The sequence below is a fragment of the Alnus glutinosa genome, chromosome 7 (assembly GCF_958979055.1).
Source record: "Alnus glutinosa chromosome 7, dhAlnGlut1.1, whole genome shotgun sequence".
NCBI classification, from domain to species: domain Eukaryota; kingdom Viridiplantae; phylum Streptophyta; class Magnoliopsida; order Fagales; family Betulaceae; genus Alnus; species Alnus glutinosa.
The window spans coordinates 24,814,221-24,837,340 of record NC_084892.1 but is presented as its reverse complement, the minus strand read 5'-3'; the positions used below and the strand labels follow the sequence as shown (position 1 = coordinate 24,837,340).

At 35.2% G+C, this 23,120-nt stretch overlaps 2 protein-coding genes and 1 pseudogene across 4 annotated transcripts; 2 read left to right on the top strand and 1 right to left on the bottom strand.

The window, feature by feature from the left end:
- Positions 1–799: 799 nt before the first annotated feature.
- LOC133872863 (uncharacterized protein At5g02240-like) lies at positions 800–4,889 on the top strand. Its single transcript, XM_062310492.1, has 7 exons — positions 800–1,193; positions 2,050–2,321; positions 2,411–2,447; positions 2,529–2,626; positions 2,766–2,827; positions 4,347–4,470; positions 4,576–4,889. The coding sequence occupies exons 1-7, from the start codon at positions 947–949 to the stop codon at positions 4,693–4,695; spliced, it is 960 nt and encodes a 319-aa protein (XP_062166476.1). The 5' UTR covers positions 800–946; the 3' UTR covers positions 4,696–4,889.
- A 926-nt stretch (positions 4,890–5,815) lies between these two features.
- Positions 5,816–7,316, top strand: LOC133873581 (UPF0161 protein At3g09310). 3 transcript variants are annotated; one of them, XM_062311312.1, is made up of 3 exons: positions 5,816–6,186; positions 6,255–6,395; positions 7,068–7,316. In XM_062311312.1, exons 1-3 carry the CDS (start codon positions 5,931–5,933, stop codon positions 7,124–7,126), a joined length of 456 nt encoding a protein of 151 aa, XP_062167296.1. In that variant the 5' UTR covers positions 5,816–5,930; the 3' UTR covers positions 7,127–7,316. The 3 variants fall into 3 exon arrangements, with proteins under 3 accessions (XP_062167296.1, XP_062167295.1, XP_062167297.1); XM_062311311.1 differs by having other exon boundaries at positions 6,252–6,395; XM_062311313.1 differs by having other exon boundaries at positions 6,252–6,395; positions 7,055–7,316.
- A 14,073-nt stretch (positions 7,317–21,389) lies between these two features.
- On the bottom strand, positions 21,390–22,728 carry LOC133873365 (eukaryotic translation initiation factor 3 subunit B-like; annotated as a pseudogene).
- Positions 22,729–23,120: the final 392 nt, after the last annotated feature.

Genomic DNA, 23,120 nt, shown 5'->3' with positions numbered 1-23,120 from the left:
GGCCGCCATCATCGGAATCTGGCCAATTTGGCCAGATTCCAACCAGTTTCGCTGGAATCCAGCAGAAATCTCCAGATTTCGGCACCATACAGGTCAGTTTCTGGCCAGTTTGGTCGAAATCTGATTCGCCGGAATTCGACAATGTCATCGAATTCTAGTGACCATCGTTGGAATCCGGCCAGTGCTGCCGGATTCTGGCAATTGGATACCAAAATTCAGGAATCTTCAGCGGTAGAGTTGGGCTACTAACATACTCCAATGCCTGGCGGTAACGGATTCTCACAAACGTACGTACAAAAATGAAGAGTCATTTTCAAAAATTAAAGAGGCTTTTATGATCAAACTAAAAATAATTTTCATTGACCGTTATTTTTGCTACTACCAAATACCGAAAAATGCTGAAAATATTTTTCAAAAAATATTTTACGCCGAAACAAACGGAAAATTAACCTCAAATCATTGAAATTCACATATATTTGAAAATATTTTCAGCCTAAAATCACATAATGGAAAAATAAACTTAAAAATACTGTAACAACTTTATTACAACCCAAATTCATTACTTTATGAATAAAAATAAAATATAATTAAATCATAGTTAAATAGAAAATAATATTTTCATTCATAAATTAATAATTTTAATTTAACCAAATTAGAACATAGAAAATAATATTTTCATTCATATATTATTTTTCCATTTACGAGATTATTCTGAATTTTTAGAACAAAGAGCTAGCCTACTCAAGAGAAGAGCGTGACATCACGCACCTGTACTGAACCCGAGATAGATAAGGTAGGATAAGACGAAAGGGAATTCGAAGCCAACGAACTTGATTAACCGCAAAGCTCCGGAAAAGCAATCTATACGTTGACAACCGACCTCCGATTATCTCATCGACGGCAGGATGGGTGGCAGCACATCCAACTACTTCTAGTCTTTTGCTCCATGGCCATCCTTACACGTGTCCCATTGGGCTTCTCTACAACAACTTTGTCAAGCCAGTGTCATAAATACGGCTCGCTGTCAACAAAGGTTCCAGAAACTTTGACGCTCTCTTCTCGTCATTTCACTGCTTCTTCGTGTTCCCCATTTCTTCATAAAAGGGGTTTTAGAGGAGTTCGAGTAGTATCTGCAGCAATGGCGGATCTGAGTCGAAGCACGGTCCTTGTCACTGGAGCAGGTGGCAGAACAGGTGCTCTCTCTCTCTCTCTCTCTCTCTCTCTCTCTATTTTGTTCATTTGTTTGTTTGTTGGGTATTCTATATCGTGTTTGTTAGCTGACAAAAAATGCTCGGTGGGATTTAGAATTCTATAATTACCTAGTTCTATACATATGACGCTTTTGGATTTAAGTGGATGTGATATATATTATTTCTAATTGGAATTTCGAGGGATAATGGATTTCAATGCTTCCCAAAAAAGAAACCCAAATTGGACGTCCAAAGCAAACAGGCCATATACTACTTTTAAATTATTTGCAACTTGTGAATGTGTTATCCCATCTGTTCATATAGAACGGGGCTTTCAAAGAGATGCAAGTCCCTTCCATTCAATTTTAGTGGGTCTTTTGTGATCATTAGTTGCTGTGAATTTGCCATAACCCTATATTTTTTATTGGATAACTTTATTTAATCAAGAAGTTCACCTTCTTTTTTTTCTTTTTTCTTTTTTCACTTTATAACTTCAGTAGCAATGTAGACAAAAAAGTGTGTACCTCATGATGTGTTTGATAAAGATTGTTGTGGTGATTTTTTTTTTTTAGTAGTAAGAAGTGATTGATGTGATATAAAATATAAAATAATTTATATGGAAAAGTGAAAATATTTAGTGTTGTAGTGAATTTTTTTATTTGATTAATAATAAAAAAATGATTAATGTGATATAAAAAGTGAAAAGAGTTAGAATGTTTTGAAGTTGAAATTTTTTTGGAGAAGTGAAAATAAGGGGAGGGATTGTTGTGCTGGTTATCAAACACACCATTACCTCAGTCTTGCTTTTCTTGAGGAAGAGTTTCTAATTAACATGGTTTTTGTTGGGTGACTTTGGCAGGCCAAATAGTTTATAGGAAATTAAAGGAGAGGTCAGAGCAGTATGTTGCAAGAGGTCTTGTCAGAACAGAAGAGAGCAAGGGGAAAATTGGAGGAGCGGATGATGTTTTTGTTGGGGATATAAGGGATACCAACAGCATAGTTCCTGCAATCCAAGGTATTGATGCTCTCGTGATTCTCACAAGTGCTGTGCCAAAGATGAAACCGGGGTCTGACCCGTCTCAAGGTGGAAGGCCCGAGTTTTGTTTTGATGATGGAGCATATCCTGAACAGGTGATTACTTCATTTCCTGGTCAGTGGAAGGTGTTATGTTTTTACTTTCTTTTTTTCTTGTGATGTTGATGTGACGTTTTTCTTCTTAGGTTGATTGGATTGGGCAGAAAAATCAAATAGATGCTGGTATTAATTTCCTCCTTTTCACTTAGTCGAATTCTGTTTACATAGTTTTTGTTTTTCTGAGTTTTATGATCTATATGACAGCTAAGGCTGCTGGAGTGAAGCAAGTTGTGTTGGTTGGTTCTATGGGTGGCACAGACCCAAATCATCCCTTGAACAGCTTGGGTAACGGCAATATATTGGTTCGTGATCCCTTTATATATTAATATTTAACTGCTTTTCTTATATTTCTCTTTTGTTTAAATATTTATTTTTTCTCTGTTAATAGTAACATAATGCTAGCCCTAGGCATATCACTTCATCTTGTTTACCATGTTACAGGTATGGAAGAGAAAGGCTGAGCAGTATTTGGCTGACTCTGGTATTCCATACACTATTATCAGGTAGTCCTGTTTCTATGCATATTTTGTTCTCATCTAGTTGACTCCTTCACCTAGATGGAGCTTGGATGATAGAATAAATCTATTCTTCACACCTACTTTACACCAGCTGACGTGACATGGATTGAATGGCCACTTAGAAAAACAAAACTTTCTACCTTCATTCAGTTCATGCCACGTCAACGGTGTGAAGTGAGTGTGACAAAATAGCATTACTCTGGATGATAGCTGAAATGTATGTTTCCAGTCAATGGGGATAAATTGCATGTAGGCAAAGTACACATGGAATACTTCTAGTTTGGTAGAAATTTGATCTCAAAAGAGGAGAATCTTATACACATGTATCTATCACATGCTCAGTGACCTGTCTTTTCCTTCCAAAATATTTCACCAATACCTAATGTCTATTCACTTTTGCACATTGTGGCCTTATTATTATTTTTTTTCTCTTGAGGTTGTTGGTCTACTTCCATTGTAGTATGTTTTGATGTGTCTGTCATCAATGGTTCAAGTAATTTTGATCATCCTCTATCTGAATTATTTATATTGTGTTTGATTCTCCAGTGCTATGAGCTCAGACACTGAACTTTTTTTTTCCCGGTTAACTTGATGACCTGAGTCTTTATCCAGCTTTCATTTCATTTACTTCTCAATTCCAGCTGAAAATTTTCATTAGCTCAAATTTTTTCTCCTAACCTGTCCTCTAAGCCTTTATGAGTTCTGTTGCAAGCTCCTTCATAAGTTCCTCCTCTTCCTCTTTTTTCCATCTAAAGTTCCATTGTTATCTTCTATCTCTTGGTTGGTTCCTTTAGGGATCCTTTTCTATCTAACAGTTCCCTTCTTGGGACAACCAGCATCATTGTGCCCAAATTTGTCACCATTAAAAGATCGAGCTAGCTTCCATTCTGTAGGCATTTCTGCAAATGATCACCACCATATCCGATAGTTGTACACCCATATCAATTTCTACACATTGACTTTTATCTGAGAATCTGTCTCTTGTTGCAGTCAAATGATCTGTAAATGAAATTCATCAAAAAAGAAAAAGAAAAAGAAAAGATTGTAAATGAAGGTTTTGCAATTAGGCTGCCAATTGTACTCAGTCGTCCAGCTGATAGGAGATTAAACCTTGAAATCCATAATCTATTTTATGGAAATAGCGCTGACAATCTGTATAAAATTTCAATATTTGGAGTCCATGGCTCAAAGATGAATGGCTTTTACCAAATGACCATGATCCCCATTTCAGTAACTCCTGTCTGGCTGTAATCTTTAGATATTTTTCAATTCATTGTGGCAGAGAAAAACAATTTGACAAACGTGTGTGTATTTCAAATCTTCATTAACAATGGAACATTTTCTTAACAGTTATAGGTTTCCAAAAAAGGTCAAATTTTATCTTTGAACTTTATTCAAACAAACCAGATACTCTTCCATGATTTAGTACTTGAATAAGTAATTTTGGAAATTTGTTACTATGTTATTATGCTGTTGACACTGAACACCTTTCTGGTTGGGTTAGGGCTGGAGGCCTGCAAGATAAAGAGGGAGGTGTCCGTGAATTGCTTGTTGGAAAGGATGACGAGCTTCTTAAGACGGAAACAAGAACCATTTCCAGGCCTGATGTTGCAGAAGTCTGCATTCAGGTATTGGTTCACAGGAATTATGCTTCTGCAAATATGTGGGTTTTTCTTATTCTTCGTACTCTACTAAGCAGATTCTTGTGTTTCTTTCTTCCCAAACACCAACAGGCACTCCAGTTTGAAGAGGCCAAATTTAAGGCGTTTGATTTGGCGTCAAAGCCGGAGGGAGTTGGTACACCAACAAAGGATTTTAAGGCTCTGTTTTCCCAAATCACTACCCGTTTCTGAGTTTGCATGGCCATCAGTACTTGGTATTCCAAGTTTTAGTTCAAAAACATCGTTAGACAACATCATAATTCGCCATGTTGAAGAAAACCAAATGTATTTGGAGATTAATTAGAGCATTATGTATGACAGCGATTGTCTTAACCTGCCAGGAAAACAGGCATCAATATCAAGCATGCAGTTTATTATCGTGAAAATGTGTTGTTTATATGGTAACTGCTAAAATCACCTGGAGACATACAGAGAGAATCTTATGTACCCATGGGCGCAATTTCCTTTAAAATGCAATAAGAGCAACACTACCGCTTTAAATCCTTGATTTCCATAATTTTTTTTTTTAAATAATACTTCTGGATTTTCATGAACAAACATTTTCTCCATCAAAAGTCCCGTCCAACAAAGAAAAGAAAGTTAGTATTTATAACTCTTATGTTCTTTAAATGTTCGTAGATTTAGTAATTTTAAAACGTGAAATTTGAAAAAATAGCTATTTTAAAATGTATTTAATGAAACTATAATTTGTTAAAAAATATAGTCAAGTGTTGGGCAAAATTTATAAAAGGGGTTTTGTTTTTGTCAATTGAGTATTTAAACTCGTGCGTTTTTTAAAATGTACCCATTACTTACCACACGAATATGTGAGGTTTTTTTTTTTTTTTTTTTTTTTTTATAACAACATTGCAAAAGTGAAAAACCATGTGTTTAGCTTTTGAAATTATAGGACCAAAGGCATTCTAAATTAATTCACTAAAATAAGCTTAGGGTGTGTTTGGAATTGCAATTTGATAGACAAAAATTGTAATTTTAAACTAAATCATAGAAAATGAATCGTTTGAAAATTTCGTTTTTTAAAAATTGTGATTTGAAAATGCAGAAATGTTAAATCTGCTTTTTCAAATCGCAGGTATGAGGTGCTTTTTTTTAAACGAGAAATGTTAAAGCTTAAACTGTAATTTTGCCAAATACTTAACTACTTTTTTAAAAACCATTTTTTGAAATTACAAATCCAAACATACCCTTCTTATTAACAAATTAGATTTACTATTTTCTACTCATTATTTGAGCACAAGAGCACACTTTCAAATCGCAGTATATATATATATATATTTGTGAAAATATCATATTAAGAAGGAAGCACTAGAATTACACGTATCATTTCTCTACATGAGAAAGCCTCTTTAGCCCCAGAAGAACAAAAACAAGACACAGACCTCATTTGGCTATAACTACGCAGGGATATGGCGGTTGTTCTCTCCCTCGGTAGCCATAAACCCTTCCCTGCTGTGGCTCATTCCAAATCGCCCAATTTCAAACCCTTCAATCCAAAGCTAATTTCGAGCTATTTCGCTCCCATCAAGTCTCCACGCCACCGACACCCAATCTTCAATAAATTGAACAAACAACACTCAAATCCAGAGCATGTGCAAGGAGCGGATAACGAAGTTGACAATCTAGGAGTTCAAGCTGCGCTCTCTATCCTCAGATTTTACAAAAGTGAGTCTTTTTTACTTATATCCCTTAATTCCCAATTTTGTTGCTAAAACTTTGTGTTGACGAAGCAGGGGAGATCTCGCCGCTGTTGCCCAAAAGTTGTCGGTACGTTCCGACGTGTAGTGAGTACTCCATGGAAGCTTACAAGAAGTACGGATTTGTTAAGGGCACTGTGTTAACTACTTGGCGTATATGTCGTTGCAATCCCCTAGGTATTCACTAACCCATTTTTCTATGTTCGTTTCTCGAGAAAAAGGAAAAGAAAATAGAGAGAGAAAAAAAAAAGCATATATTATATAAAAGGAAAAAACTGATTTTTTTTTTTTTTTTTTTTATCACTTTTACAGTTAAATACTTCAATAATTTTAAAAAGTAGTATCTATCTTTCTAATTTTTTTTAAAAAAATTCTTAATTTCAACTATTCGTTAGAATTCTTCTTTAAATCCTATCAAAATTTTTAATATATATATATATAATTTTTTTTTAAGATTCTGATAGGAGTATTTTTGTAAATTTCATTTAATTCTGACTAACACTAAAATCTTTATAATTTTTTTTTTTTTTTTTCTAAAAAATGAGTATTATGAAAATTTTGACAGGATTTAATAAAAAAATTTAACGGAAGACTGAAATTAAAAAAATTCAAAAGATGAATATTCTAAATTGACACTTTTTAAAATTTGAGTACTTAATTGCAAAAGTGATAGAAATATCAAAAGTTATAAGTGAAGTTTTTATATAAAAAGATATATTGTCTATGACATGGCAAAATCATAATCATAGAATTTGAAAATATTAATTTGGATTTAAGAAATTTATACGGTAGAATGCCCTTAAAATTCTATAGGATATTGATCCTGAATTTTCTAGCGCACTTTATCAGGTGGTTCTGGATTTGATCCCCCACGGTGGTTTGATGAGAGAAGTGTACCTAAAGATTGAGTGGTCTTATTCTGCTTTTTGCTGAAAATGAATTTCGATTTCTTTGATTTGTTATTACCAGCATTTGTTTCCTCGGCTGTACAATAGACTCATATGGGTACCAAGTGCATAAAGAAACATTGGTGTGTATATGAAGGTTGTGAACATCTTCTTTATATTGCAAAGAAAGAAGAATGACCATGTTTTTCAATTTTCATGTGATGATATGTTGTTAGGAATACGATCTTACAGTATCTATTTCATGGTCATGATTTAAAGTTTGTATATTATGTATAAGAAATTAATGTTGACATTTCTTTTGAAAATTTTAAATAATTTAGAATCATGCAAAACCCTTAGATGTGACAAATGCTTGAGTCAAAGTTCTTGAAAAAGAGATCTATAAAAGGAGTTCGCGTGTTGTTCATGTTTTGACTGCTTATATTTAGATTGTAAGTGCTGAGAAGGATAGGCCAAGCCAATAATGATTCATAGGTAGAGGAGGAACTCTCCATTTTGAATGAAATGAAAATGAGTCATTTCATGGTTAAGATTAGATTTTACAGATTTAATTGTGTATATGTTGTAACTTTATTTAAAAAATTTAAAGATCAGCCAAGGCCTGGCCAGCCTGGTCAACGTACCACCTCGTCCTGCTGGTGTGGGGAACCCTGTTCGTGCTTAAGATGCAGCAGATCAATTTACTCCATTTGCAATACTAATCGTCATTGGTGTTTGAGTTTCTTGAACTTCTCAGTTGAGGCACCCATTAATCTCTATTTGTCTTAAGCTCCAGTTTTCTGTACATGTTTGAACTTTCCTCATTATTTAAAACATTGTTGAATCAACAAATTCATCAGGCAAAATCATTATCAGCTGATTCATCGGCTCATCCCTCTTATCCAAGTTTCAACCCCATTTTATAGATTTATTATTTATTGTAGAGTGGGGCTGCACGTGGGCAAGCCTACACTTTATATTGACAAGTAGGTATTAGGAAGGAAAGGATATCCATTGCTTTCTGGGATTCTGAGCAAGTGGGCAGTGAAGCTGAGAGCTACCTAGCTCAGTGACGAGATCGTGGTTTGAGTACTGGTTTAGCTAGTGGTGGTGTTCATGTCTTGATGAGTTTGGTTTAATAAAAGAATGGATCATGGATGCCAAAGGTGGTTGGCCAACCATAAGAAAGAAAACGTTATGGCAGGGTGGGTCCGAGTCGGGGTGGAGAAGGAGCTTGCCAAGCTCAACGTCCATGGAGATCATGAGCTGGGGTCCTTTTTTTGGTTTGCTTCGTGTTCCAAGTGTTCAAAGTGAGGAAAGTTCAAACATGTACAAAAAATTGGAGTTTCAGACAAACAGAGATTAATGGGTGCCTCAAATGCTTGGTGTAAGCTTGATCTGTGCTACTTTATCCAGTAGAGAAATACGGACTTGGCGACACACCAAAAAACAGAGTGATGAAATTCATAACAAGATAATGATATCTCTCTGTAACTTCCCTTTTCTCCACTATTCATTTCCTTCCGAACAGAGTGATGAAATTGTCGGGACAGTCGTGCGAGGACGTCCTTCGGGTGATGCAGCACGACTCGGAGCTCATGTTCAAGACTCATTTTTGGGTGATGCAGTTGCACGAGCCGGAGCTCATGTCCGTGTCAATTTTTTAAAGCTTTCTTGTTAATCAATGTGATGGGCATTTTCGAGTTTTTTATAACGGCCGGTTAGCAATTATTATGTTTATAACTTGCGGTTTTTAACCACTCTTTAATTTAGGCTTTGTACCGGTTTTAGGTAGGTTTTTGTGCAGGTTTTAATTTTTTCAACAAAAAAAAAAAATTAATAATTTTTGGACCTTTTGCCTTTTGGTACAAAATTAACAAATATAAATACAAATCCAAAATATCTATTAAAAAACACTACAAATTCAAATAACCAAATACAAACAAATCCAAAACCAAATCCAAAACATTACACATCCAAATAACCAAATACAAATACAAAACCAAAAAATTACAAATCCAAATAATCAAATACTCCAAATTAAAACATTACAAATCCAAATAACCAAATACAAACAAATCAAAAATCAACACATTACAAATACAAATCCAAAACATTGCAAATCCAAAAAACCAAATAGAAATACAAATCCAAAACCAAAACATTACAATAACCTTCATTACTAACATACTTCTAGATAAAGTCTAAGGATGCTCCAGTCCTTGATTGAACATCATCTACAAAACAAAAGGCTTTAGTTAGTTGAAAAGTAAGTTTTATAAATAACAATTGCACAAATGAAAATTTTCAACTTTTACAAACATGTACCTTCTTCATCGTAGCTTTCCACAAATTCTTCCAACTCCCAAATGTCAATTGGAGTATTCTTTATCCAATTTTGTGTGCAAATCAACGCATCAACGGTAAGTGGAGACAATGTACTCCTAAAGGGATCCAATATACATCCCCTAGTGCTAAAGGCGGACTGAGAGACAACAGTGGAAATTGGCATAGCCAATATATCACGAGCTATCGCTGCAAGGATAGGATATTTGGGTGCATTAATCTTCCACCAACCTAAAACATCAAAGTCCTTTGTTGTTGCTTCACACCCATCCAACAAATACCTATCCACCTCTGACATGCATTCCAAATCTTTCTCTTCCTTAAGGTGTTGGGAGATGAGATAATGAATTTTATCCACTGCATTTTCTGCGTCATCATCAACAACATTCAAGGAAGTATTATCTGCACTTCCTGAAGTCACATTAAATTGAGACACTGCAATCTCCTGAAATCTACTATATTGCTCAATCAAACGATTCAAAAGCTCTCTCACCATTTTCTCTATTTTATTCGCCCATTGTGGCCCATTGCACCTTTTCAACCACCACACCAAAATCTTCATCTTGTAGCGCGGATCAACAACAAAAGCAATATATAACATCAAGTTGATCTTATCCATACTCCCCCAGTACTTCTCATACTTACTTCTCATACTAATAGCCATGGCACTCAAGATTGGATTAGAATTGAGACACCCATCATTCAAGGCATCTTGAATAATACAAAGTTGCATGAAAAATAAACTGGCGGTGGCATAATTTGAACTAGAAATGATCAATGTGGCATCATAAAAAGTCTTCAAATACTTCACAAATGCCCTAGCATTTTCCCAATCAAGAAATCCAGGAATAACTAACTGATCATCCTCCTCCCCCAATAGTTCAAATGCTCTTTGGTATTTTTCAGCGGTGCTCAACATTAAGTATGTTGAATTCCATCTAGTGGGAACATCTAGACACACCATTTTCTTACTTCGAATATCTAGTCGTTCTATACATCTCTTAAACTTTGCCATCCTCGACGGCGAAGACCTTACAAATCTCACTGCATTTCTAATATTACAAATAGAGTCCTCTAACTCTTTCAAACCATCATTTACTACAAGATTCAAAATATGAGTAACACATCGCATGTGAAGAAACTCACCCCCCAAAACAGTTGAATTCTTTTCCTTTATCCTCCTTCTCACATAATCAATACCTACATCATTGGACGATGCATTATCAACTGTAATTGTGAAGATACTATGAATCCCCCAATCTAGCATTGTATTCTCCAACATTTTTCCAATGGTGTCACCCTTATAATTGGGAATTAGGCAAAACTTTAGAATTTTCTTATGCAATACCCAATCACAATCTATAAAATGAGCGGTAACACACATGTAATTCAAATTTTGTATGGATGTCCATGTATCAGTAGTGAGGCAAATCCTTTGACCACTCATCAAAGCCTTCAACTGAAGCTTCTCTTCCCCGTATAATTTCAAACAATCTCTTTGTATAGTAACACGACTAGGCACATTGAATCTAGGTTCCAATCCATTAACAAATAATTTAAACCCCTCAGTCTCTACATGACTAAAAGGCAACTCACATAAGATGAAATATTGAACAAGCAAACGCCTTATACGGTCCGAATCATACTTCACATATCCTATTTGGGGGCTACTAGTGCCTTCTATTGCCTTCTTACATGACATCTGCAACAAAGCTTGATTTTTGGCAAGTTTTGGTTTTCTGAGTGGAAAGTTTGCACAGTTAGAGGTAAGGTGGGTCATCATGGGTAAAATGCCTCGTCTTTGAATGTGACATCCTATCAATCTATTGCAATAATTGCACATAGCTTTAGGGTTCTCCTTATCAATTGGTTCTACTTTTTTAAAGTGGTCCCATACAATAGACTGATTAACAGGTAGTGTTTTGGCTTGTTTATGTTGTGTGGGTATTTGACTATTTCTGGAGGAAGGTGTTCCGGGACTATCCTCATCCATAAGAACAATGGCAGGGCTACCCACGGGAGTCGTACTAGTACCAATTGTACCACTATGAGTGTCCTCCATCTGTTATTAAATAAATGATAAATTATATGGCAAACTTGCAAAGTCACAAGACTCACAACCACACAAATGGTCAAAGAGAAGAGAGACCCAAAATCCAAATCAATGAAATCATCAATCATGCACAATGAAAATTTGGAACTAGCCCCAAATACTCTTTGCAGTTGAGAAAATAAGGCTTACAGTTGGAAATTTGAAATGGCAATGGCAACAGTAGCAACAAAGGCTGCCTTAGCTCCTGCTATCACACCCTCTGCATATCCATTAAAGAAGAAAATAAAGGATTGAATTATTTGTGAAAAACGTTAATGAAAAACCGATCAAAGTAGAAGCCATAATATGAAAGCAAAAATGACAACCAAACGAGTCAAGCATATATCATAAACAATTATGACCAAAATAGCACCAGAGTTCATCAAAATGCAAAGAACACTTAGAAGTTAGAACATATTATCTGACCATATACCCTACAGATCTAAACAAAACCGATCAAATCAGAAATTTAAAATGAAAGCAAAAATGACAACCACACTAGTCAAGTATAATCCAAAGCATATATCATAAACAACTATGACCAAAATGGCACCAGAGTTCATCAAAATGCAAAGAATAGACTATATACCCTACAGATCTAAAATACTTATGATTTATTTTACATCATACGTATTTTAGTATTTTTTTCTTGTAATGCTAAGGGCTGAGGATGAGAAAGAAAGAAAGAGATGGTCTGTAGAAGTTAAATAGGGTAATAAACAGAACAAACCACATCAATATGACGGGATAGAGTTACAAAACAAAGCATATAAACTTCAAAGCAACCTTAAAGACAAAATTGAACTGCCTTATATTAAAAATACATATGACAATCACAACAAATCTGTAGCAATTTGCCCCCACTAAAAACGTTGAGTAGCAGGAGGTTGATCTAAACAAAGAACAGAGTAACAGACTACATACTTTACAGAGTAGAAATCTAGTAGAGTCAGCAACGATGTCAGAGATAATAATGGTGGAGCCACCGAGCTTGAGCTGAGCGGAGAGGAACGACAGTGGCGAAGAGGTAGGAGAGCGAAGCAAACGGTGCACGGGCGAAGTAGAAAGTGAAATGAAATGAGAAATGTGTTAGAAAGTTGAAATCCTAAAACCTAAAGCTGAGTAATCAATGAATCATGGTATAAAAACGATGTCGTTTTTGTATTTAAAATACAAAAACGACGCCAGCTGCAGGCTTGTTACACCTGTAAAGTTGTAAACATAGTTTTATATATATATATAACCGCTAACCGCCTAAGCAGTTAGCGATTATTTATAACCGCTTTCGAATGCGGTTAGAGGTTGCAGAGTGGTTATAACCGCTCTGTTTGTATACTGCTAGTTGAGAGGAAAGCAAAACTCACAAAGTCACAATACTAGAAGTCTAAAACATTATAGCAATGAATCTAGATAAGCCCATGCAAAACAGAGTTCTAAACTAGGCCTTCCTTGGGGACTACTCCATGGCACCATTCAAAATCAAATTAATAATAACATTGGCAATCACGAAAAAGAAACAAAATATATAAATAAAATAAAATGAAAGCGTTCAACCAAAGAATTGATAAATTATGGATAAAAAGTGTTTAACAAAAATACTACTTTTTCAATACACACTCTGTCTTATGGATAAAAAGATGGAGGCGCTAACAACTTTTGATTCCTCACTTCCCAACTATCATCTAATCTAACACTCAGAACCAAAGTTCAAATTCAAGAATTTACTATTTTTATTGCTTCTCCTAAATAGGCAAATCAAAAGCTCACCAAAATGGATTTCGAGATTTTGCTTCTACATAGCACACACTCATCAAACTCATTAATCAAACCTTTTCTCTCCCCCCCACCCCCCCCCCCCCCCCCCAAAAAAAAAAAAAAAAACAGAAGTCTGCAGGACTAAAATGTGACTGCAATTTAATAAACCTATAAAGAAAAAGTAGGGTAGAAATTGAAAGAAAAGGTTATCTAAATCTTCATAATTAAAGCGAAGCCGAAGAGCAACACTGTCTGAAAAAAAATCAATACTTCCAGAAAGAAGAATGAGCAAAAATCAAAGAAAAGAGCTAAAAACACACCTTCAATATCATAATAATTAACCGAATGGGTTTCCATTTTATACAGCACTGGGTAACCAAATTTTATATAGAAACCCTTTTCAACTTTAAGGCTATTGCATGCTTTGACATGGGCTTCAAGTTTTTTTTATTAAAACGTAGGACTCAGTAATTGAAGTGGAATTCTGTGGCTCAAGCTTTTCCTCCAGCAATGAGCATTGTACAACCACAAAATCCATGCCACATTCACTTATCAAAGAACAAGAAAAAAGCAATACAACCGAAGAAGCATGAAAACTTTGAAAGCTGATAGCTTTCAACAGATGGCGAAAAAGGTTAGAGCTTTTACGGTTTTACCTGTTTTTCGTAATGAAAGAGGCTGATTTGCAAGTGTTTTGGTTAAATAACAAGAAAAGCAATACAACCGAGAGAAGCATGAAAACTTTGAACGTTGAGAGCTTTCACCAGATGGCGAAAAAGGTTAGAGCTTTTACCTGTTTTGTGTACTGAAAGAGGCTGATCTGCAAGAGTTTTGGTTGGCGCCTAAGAGAGTCTGTGATTGTGAAGAGTTAGTCACAGAGGAAGTCTTAAGAGAGTAGTAGGGAGGGAGCACAGGAATGAGACAAAGAGTGGGGTATAAGTAGAGCCGGGAGGCTCTGTCTCAGGCCACCAAATTTCGCGGCGATGCGGCGGTGGTGGACGCGTGGTTCGCGGTGGCAGAGGTAGAGGTGGGTTCTGAAGGGGGCAAACAGCAGAGGACGAGAGTAGAGAAAGCACAGAAAAGAGGGGCACAGAGAGAGTGAGAAACAAGTAGGTTTTTTTGTATCCAGTAGGAAGCGGTGGCGGTTATTTGTTTGAAAAAACCGGACCGCAACCGTTTTGTACCCCGTGGAAATCTACTGGATACACATGGCCCACCAATTAGGGGTGTCATTGCTTTAAAAGTGCGCTCTGCAAATTAATTATATTAAGTGTTTTAGGCTTGTTTTGAAAATATAATTGGCTAGCAAAAATATAATTCTATTTAATTGTTGTTTAAAGGACATAATGCAGATCCTTTAAGGGTCTTGCAATAAAAGTTGTAGTACTCATAACTACGAGCATACATACAGATGCAATTATTTATAATATTCACATTCGTGCGATTATTACGGTTATTATCCGTTATCCGTAAATAGGTAATTGGTATATTTTAAATGATTTTTAAAATAATATATAGGCTAATTTTTAGTATTTTATGCTTGTTTTGAAAATCTCATACAAACTGAAAGTATAGAGGGAAATGCTAAAAAAACACCAGTTACACACTGGCTACACACCCCCATCTCACATGCCACATGACATGTGAAAAGAGATGTGTAACTAGTGCCTAATTTGTGTGTTTCTAACTCATAAAGAAACAACCTTAAGTTTTTTTATCCATGATTCAATGAGTATAACAATTTATATATTATGTAAAAGGTTTCTTGAATTAACATTTATAAAAATTGAATATATGTGATTATTTTGCTTCCTTACAGATAATTTACAATATACGTTAACGCGTTTTCATTCTTATTCCTAAATTTTTATTTTGTTTCTTAAACTAAATGTAGTATTCTAATTAATAAAATAACTCAAAACTTTTTCTTAAACTACTTTATACATTATCGATTACTTTTTAAACATAAGCACATGACGTAGTTTTAATTCGTAAAAACCCGAGTATGACGCGGGTTATACGCTAGTATTATATAAAAGGAAAAACTGATCTTTCATCAATTTTACAATTAAAAACTCAAACTTTAAAAAATGTCAATTTATAGTATCTATCTTTCAATTTTTTTAAAAAAAAAATTCAACAATTCGTCAAAATTTTTCATTAAATCCTATCAAAATTCTCAAAATATCACTGTGTTGTTGTTTTTTTTTTAAAAAAAAAAAATTATAAAAATTTTCAAAGATTCAGGCATGGGTATTTTTGTAAATTTCATTAAATTCTAACAAACCCTTAAATCTTAATTTTTTTTTTCCTAAAAAAAAATATGTATTTTGAAAATTTTGATAGGATTTACCAGAAAATTCAAACGGATGGTTGAATTTGAAATATGGATACCTGAAATTGACACTTTTTAAAATTTGAGTATATATATATATATATATATATTCTATCTTAAAGCTAAATTTTAAAATAAGACTTTAACATTAAACACTATAAAGCTACAACAATTTTTTTTTTTCTTTAAAAAAAAAAAACGTGACCATATTCTCATTGATGAAATTTCAAGCCAAATGGAGCAATTAGGGATATAATAAAATGAATAGAGATAAATATATCAATAGTAGATTCTCGATTAGGAGCCCATTAACCAACGATGGATGACACAAGGTATAACATTTCTATATATATATATGCTCTACATATTGACTATTATAAATTACGAGTGTTATTCAGAGTCTACTCAAACAAAGAGCATGGGCAAATGTGGATGTAATAAAATCCAAAACATTACAAATCCTACTTCATCATTCACTGTCATGCCTAATAAAATGCATGCAACCCACCATATATATCATTAGAATCCATTCCAAAAATAAAATAAAATGCACAACACACCACAATCAATTAAAAACGTTACAAGTCCAAAACATAAAATGAGTCTAAATGTAACGTATTCAAAAGTGGATGTTGATGACAACGGATTACGGCACACCATGAAGCCAAATCAGCACCCCTGCAAGTACAAATCATGAAATCAATTAAAAGCAAGATATAATGACAATTATATTGGAAGTAAAATATGATAAAAATTCAAAAAATAATAACCTGCATTCCTAATAATAGGCAATATATTCTTCATCCTTTGAATATGAAGGTTCGGTTTTTGGCTCATCTATAATACAAGAAACTTGAGTTAAATGAAAAACACCAAGTAATAAATGATCTTGAGTTAAATGAATAAAGAACTATTGGAAAGTAAGTTTCAAATAATTTATAAACATTTACCTTGCTCATCGTAGCTTTCCACAAATTCTTCAAACTCCCCAATGTCATTTGAGTTATTTCTTATCCAATTTTGTGTGCAAATCAAGGCCTCAACGGTAAGTGGAGACAATGAACTCCTAAATGAATCCAATACACGTCCTCCAGTGCTAAAGGCGGACTCATGGGAACCAGTGGAAATGGGTATAGCCAATACATCACGGGCTATCTCTGCAAGGATAGGATATTTGGGTGCATTAATCTTCCACCAAGCTAAAACATCAAACTCGTTTGTTATTGCTTCACACCCATCCAATAAATACCTATCCACCTCTGATCTAGACTCCAAATCATTCTCCTTCGCAAGGTGTTGGGAGTACAATAAATTAAATTTAGCCCTAGCATTTTTCAAGTCATCGTCAACAACATTTAAGAAAGTAGCATTTAAACTTCTTTTAGGCACATTAAAGTGAGGCACCACTTTCCCATGAAACTTATTGTATTGCTCAATCAAACGTTTCAAAAGGTTTCTCACCTTTGCCTCTATTTGATCCGCCCACTCCGGCCCATTGCATATTTTCAACCAAAAAACCAAACCCTTCATCTTGTACCGCGGGTCAATAACAAAAGCAACATATAACATCAAGTTGATCATATCTATATTCCCCCAATACTTCTCAAACTTACTTCTCATATTAATACCAATCGTACTCATGATATGACTAGAACTGAGACACGCATTATTCAAGGTGTCTTGAATAATACAAAGTTCTATGAAATATAAATTGGATGTGATATAAGTTGAACCAGAAATGTACAACATGGCATCATAAAAAGTTTTCAAAAGTTTCACAAATGCCATGGCATTTTCCCAATCAAGAAATTCAGCAACAACTAAATGATCCTCCTCCTCTCCCATTCGTTCAAATACTCTTTGATACTTTTCAGCGATACTCAACATTAAGTATGTCGAGTTCCATCTAGTGGGAACATCTGGACACACCATCTTCTTACATTGAATATTTTCCATTCCTATACACTCCTTAAAAGCTGCCATCCTCTCTGGCGAAGACCTCACATATTTCACTGCGTTCCTAACATTACAAATTGAGTCATTTACATCTTTCAAACCATCATTAACAACAAGATTCAAAATATGGGCAGCACACCGTATGTGAAGAAACTCACCTCCCAAAACAGTATAATTCTTATCCTTCATCCTCCTTCTCATATATTCAATACCCGCATCATTAGAGGAGGCATTATCAACTGTAATTGTGAAAATACTATGAATCCCCTACTCTAGCATTGAAGTCTCCACCACTCTTCCAATGCTCTCACCCTTATGATCGGGAACTAGACAAAACTTGAGGATTTTCTTATGCATTATCCAATCACAATCTATGAAATGAGCGGTAACACACACATAATTCAAATTTTGCAAGGATGTCCATGTATCGGTAGTGAGGCAAACCCTTTGACCGCTCAACAAAGCCTTCAACTTAAGCTTCTCTTCCATGTATAATTTCATGCAATCTCTTTGTATAGTAACACGACATGGCACTTTGAACCAAGGTGCCACTGCATTAATCAATTCTTTAAACCCCTCAGTCTCCACATGCTTAAAAGGCAACTCACATTCGATAAAATACCGAACAATCATAGCCCTTACTTCGTCCTCCTCCATAAGAACATGGTCAGGATTACCCGCGGGCGTTGTACCAATTGAACCACTAGAAGCATCATCCTCCATCTGTTATTATATAAATAATAAATTGTATTTAACTACCGGCAAGCAAAATTAAATAACCAACAGCAATTCACAAAGTTGAGAGGAAAGCAAAACTCACAAAGTCACAATACTAGAAGTCTAAAACATTATAGCAATGAATCTAGATAAGCCCATGCAAAACAGAGTTCTAAACTAGGCCTTCCTTTGGGACTACTCCATGGCACCATTCAAAATCAAATTAATAATAATATTGGCAATCACGAAAAACAAACAAAAATATATAAATAAAATGAAATGAAAGCGTTCAACCAAGGAATTGATAAATTATGGATAAAAAGTGTTTAACAAAAATACTACTTTTTCAATACACACTGTCTTATGGATAAAAAGATGGAGGCGCTAACAACTTTTGATTCCTCACTTCCCAACTATCATCTGATCAAATACTCAGAACCAAAGTTCAAATTCAAGAATTCACTATTTTTATTGCTTCTCCTAAATAAGCGAATCAAAAGCTCACCAAAATGGATTTCGAGATTTTGCTTCTACATAGCACACATTCATCAAACAAAATTCATTAATCAAACCTTTTCTCCCCTCCCCCCTTCCCCCCCAACACCCCCCCCCCCCCCGGCGAACTAAAATATGACTGCAATTTAATAAACCTATAAAGAAAAAGTTGGATAGAAATTGAAAGAAAAGGTTATCTAAATCTTCATAATTAAAGCCTTCACTCCGAAGAGCAACACCGTATGAACAAAATTCAACACTTCCAGAAAGAAGAATGAGCAAAAATCAAAGAAAAGAGCTAAAAACACACCTTCAATATCATAATAATTAACCAAATGGGTTTCCATTTTCTACTGCACTGGGTAACCAAATTTTATATAGAAACCCTTTTCAACTTTAAGGCTATTGCTTTGACATGGGCTTCAAGTTTTTTTTATTAAAATGTAGAACACAGTAATTGAAGGTGGAATTCTGTGACTCAAGCTTCTCCTAGCCTCCAGCAATGAGCATTGTACAACCACAAAATCCATGCCACATTCCCTTATCAAAGAACAAGAAAAAAGCAATGCAACGGAAGAAGCATGAAAACTTTGAAAGCTGATAGCTTTCAACAGATGGCGAAAAAGGTTAGAGCTTTTACCTGTTTTTCGTACTGAAAGAAGCTGATTTGCAAGAGTTTTGGTTAAAGAACAAAAAAAGCAATACAACCGAAAGAAGCATGAAAACTTTGAAAGCTGAGAGCTTTCACCAGATGGCGAAAAAGTTTAGAGCTTTTACCTGTTTTGTGCACTGAAAGAGGCTGATCTGCAATAGTTTTGGTTGGCGCCTAAGAGAGTCTGTGATTAATGTGAAGAGTTGGTCACAGAGGAAGTCTTAAGAGAGTAGGGAGGGAGCACAGGAATGAGACGAAGAGTGGGGTATAAGTAGAGTCAGCAAGCTCTGTCTAAGGCCACCAAGTTTCGCGGCGATGCGGCGGTGGTGGACGCGTGGTTCGCGGTGGCAGAGGTAGAGGTGGGTTCTGAAGGGGGCAAACAGAGAGGACGAGAGAGTAGAGAAATTAAGCACGGAAAAGAGGGGCACATAGAGAGTACACTGATAGTGAGAAACGAGTAGGTTTTTGTATCCAGTAGGCCGGAGGCGGTGGCGGTTATTCGTTTGAAAAACCCGGACCGCAACCGTTTTGTACCCCGTGGAAATCTACTGGATACACATGGCCCACCAATTAGGGGTGTCATTGCTTTAATTAAAGCTCTGCAAAGTTAGTTCTATTTTGAGCTTGTTGAGCAAAAATCGAATGTAGGGTGATTTTAAGGTGTTATTCTTCAAAATTTGAAGAAAAAATGTTGTTTAAAGGACCGAATGCAGATGCTTCAAGGGACTTGTAATAAAAGTTGTATAAATCATAATTAGGAGCATACATGCAAATGCAATTATTTGATAATATTCACATTCGTTCGATTATTGCGATTATTGTTTATTATTCGCAAATAGGTAACGGGTATATTTTAAACGATTTTAAAAGTAATGTAGACTGATTTTTAGTGTTTTAGGCTTGTTTTAAAAATCTAATGTAAACCAAAAATATGGATATTACCTTAGTAATGAATGCTCACAAAGAAACATTCTTATGTTTTTTGTCCATGATTTAATGAGCATAACAATTAAGCTAACCAACAAAAATTGTCAATTAAATGTTGCAATGAAAATATCTAAATAAACAATGGGGCCTGCCGGCCCCAATATTTCTCATGTCAAGTAAATGGGTCAGTTACCAAGTGTCAACATTAACCTTACAGCTACTTGAAATAATCCAACAAATATCAAAAATATAAATTAGAAATCAAATACACATAAAAAAAATAATATTACAAATTCAAAACATAAAAAATATATATCTATATATATAAATGAGACTCCAAGATATGAGAGAATCGAAGAGGGGAGGCGAGAGGTAGAAGGCGGCTTTGAGCTCTAGCGGCATGTGACTGTGAACTATAAAGTGAGAAAGAAGAAAAAAAACCTAAAAATTAAACACTAAACATAATATATACAACGTTGTTTTGGGAAATAATATATATAAAAATAAATATTATATATAAAAGGTACGTGAATGCGATTATTTACCGCACCCGCATTCTTTTAAATTTATTATCTGTCGCATAGGTTACCGGAAAGAAATCTAGCCCCAACCTCGAGGGATAGTGGATTTCAGGATCCACTATCACAGTGAAACATCAATGATTTTGGAGGGCAGTGATGGGTTCTCAAAGAAGTGAATTGCAATCTTTCTTGACCAATCTTCCAATATTTTTTTTTTTTTGGTTTAAGCGTGGGAGGGGAATTTTTCTTCTGCAAAATATACCCAACGTTCTCAGCCATTTTTGTAAATTAGTGTACACAGATCAGAACTACAAAACTAGTCAATGATAATAATATTAAACTAACAAAAAAAATATAAGATGGAGAGGCATGGCAATTAGCAGCTCACCAAAAGATACTGGAAAAAAAACAAAAAAAAATATACAGGGATCTAAAGCTTGTCCAAACATCAGAAATATATCAATTCAAACTCTCTTTTCAGATGGAAGAGCGCCGTCTTGCTGAGGTCTGTTGTGCTTTAAATAGAAGGATCTAAAAGCTCCAAAAGATTTATCACTCCTCAAAAGAAATGAACTCCTCTGTAACATCTAGTATCTCCTCAACTTCGACTTCTTTAGCCTCGTACTCCTGGCCTCCTCTTCATCGCTCACTTGATTCGTGCAACCGCTCCCACTCATTCATCCACTTCTCCCATTCATCCTTCGCTTCTCGCGGTCCTGCTCGCTCAATAGCAATGAGACGTCTTGGTCCTCCGCCTCGTACTTTTTAGTGTACTTCTTCAAGTTCCTTGCTTTTTCTTCCTCTTTCTCGGGACTCAAGAATGGTGGCGGCCTTGGGCGCCACAAAAACTGTCGCAAACAATAAGAAAATTAAACGAGAAATCAGCGGATAATCTGATATCAAATAGCAAGAGCAGAGAGATTAATACGACACGCATTTAACATACAATTGAATGTTCATACAAATATGGGGTCTTCTTCCAAATTTTGCTCTTTAATACTACGAGCACTATATCTAAATTTTCTTTCCTATGAAAGTTCATTAGGATTACATGTATGGCCGGGAAAGAAACATACATCCGTTTTCCTACAAAAGTGCATTAAATTTGCACTTTTTACTTTGTTATCTCTTTACCCATATTAATCTACTGAATCACTTGGAATTTAGAAAGAGTCCCCTTGATTTATTTTTTTACTTTGATATCTCTCATGCAAAACAATAATAATCTACTGAATCACTTAGAATTTAGAAAGAACCACTATATGCAAAAATAGGTCAAGTGTTGCCCCATTTACCTGAAAGAAATGATCCTTCAGAATCCTATAAAGTAGCTTGCCATTGAAGGACCATATGTTGAAACCATTTTCCATCTCATGAACTGAAGTCACTTATACGGTTGCAACATACCTATATATCCAAAAAGGTCACCACGTGAAATCAAAAGCTATAAACTAAATTTCTACCTGAGCATCCGCATAACGCATAAGGCGATTAAAAGTACCGTCACCTCCCCAAACAGCAACACCTTTAAAGTAGCTCAGATCGTTTACACCCCTAGTCGCACCAAAGTTCGGAGGGAGTGAAGAGTTAAATAGCCCTACATGCTTAGGAGAGGCCGAATTCGACTATAAGTATCCGAATTTGTATATTTGTTTTATTTAGCCTTGCTTATCTTGAAGCAAAAAATTTCCAGATCAGATCGGTTTTCCGCTACGCTTGCTCCGTATGTGCATGATCCCCAACAAAATATCTGTTTTCTTTTATGCCGACCCATCTAATTAAAACACTGCCAGTTCCTTCCCTTGAAATCTCTCATTACCTTTCCATTTCTCACATAAAAAATGTTTACCACGACCCTCTAAAACATAAATTTACATTATCAACGGTCCCAGTCCCAATGAATTTACAGTAACTTAATGGACGGCAGAGTATAAAAACTCACATTCGCATCACGAGGATTACTCGGTTCATGGTGGCTGCTGTACGTAACTAAATACTTCTCACCAGGTGAAAAATCAATCAATTTTACCTGGAGTAAAAATAAAAAAAAGCACTTTAAAAGAAGAAAATTGAAAAAGCTAAATGACAGGAGAAAAGGGAACACAACGTGAAATCAAAAGCTAAAAGAAAACAACAGAGAGGAGGAGCCTAGGTAGTTAATGTCGTATCTCAAAGGTTAGTGCACCAGTAACAACCCTTGACTGATTTCGTTATGCATG

Excerpts from the sequence above, each read along its gene's own strand:
- LOC133873581 (XM_062311311.1), top strand. The coding sequence starts at position 5,931 with ATGGCGGTTGTTCTCTCCCTCGGTAGCCATAAACCCTTCCCTGCTGTG. Across the intron at positions 6,187-6,251 it reads TATCCTCAGATTTTACAAAA|CAGGGGAGATCTCGCCGCTG; the intron begins GTGAGTCTTTTT and ends GTGTTGACGAAG. Across the intron at positions 6,396-7,067 it reads ATGTCGTTGCAATCCCCTAG|GTGGTTCTGGATTTGATCCC; the intron begins GTATTCACTAAC and ends GCACTTTATCAG.
- LOC133872863 (XM_062310492.1), top strand. The coding sequence starts at position 947 with ATGGCCATCCTTACACGTGTCCCATTGGGCTTCTCTACAACAACTTTG. Across the intron at positions 2,828-4,346 it reads ATTCCATACACTATTATCAG|GGCTGGAGGCCTGCAAGATA; the intron begins GTAGTCCTGTTT and ends TGGTTGGGTTAG. Across the intron at positions 4,471-4,575 it reads TTGCAGAAGTCTGCATTCAG|GCACTCCAGTTTGAAGAGGC; the intron begins GTATTGGTTCAC and ends AAACACCAACAG.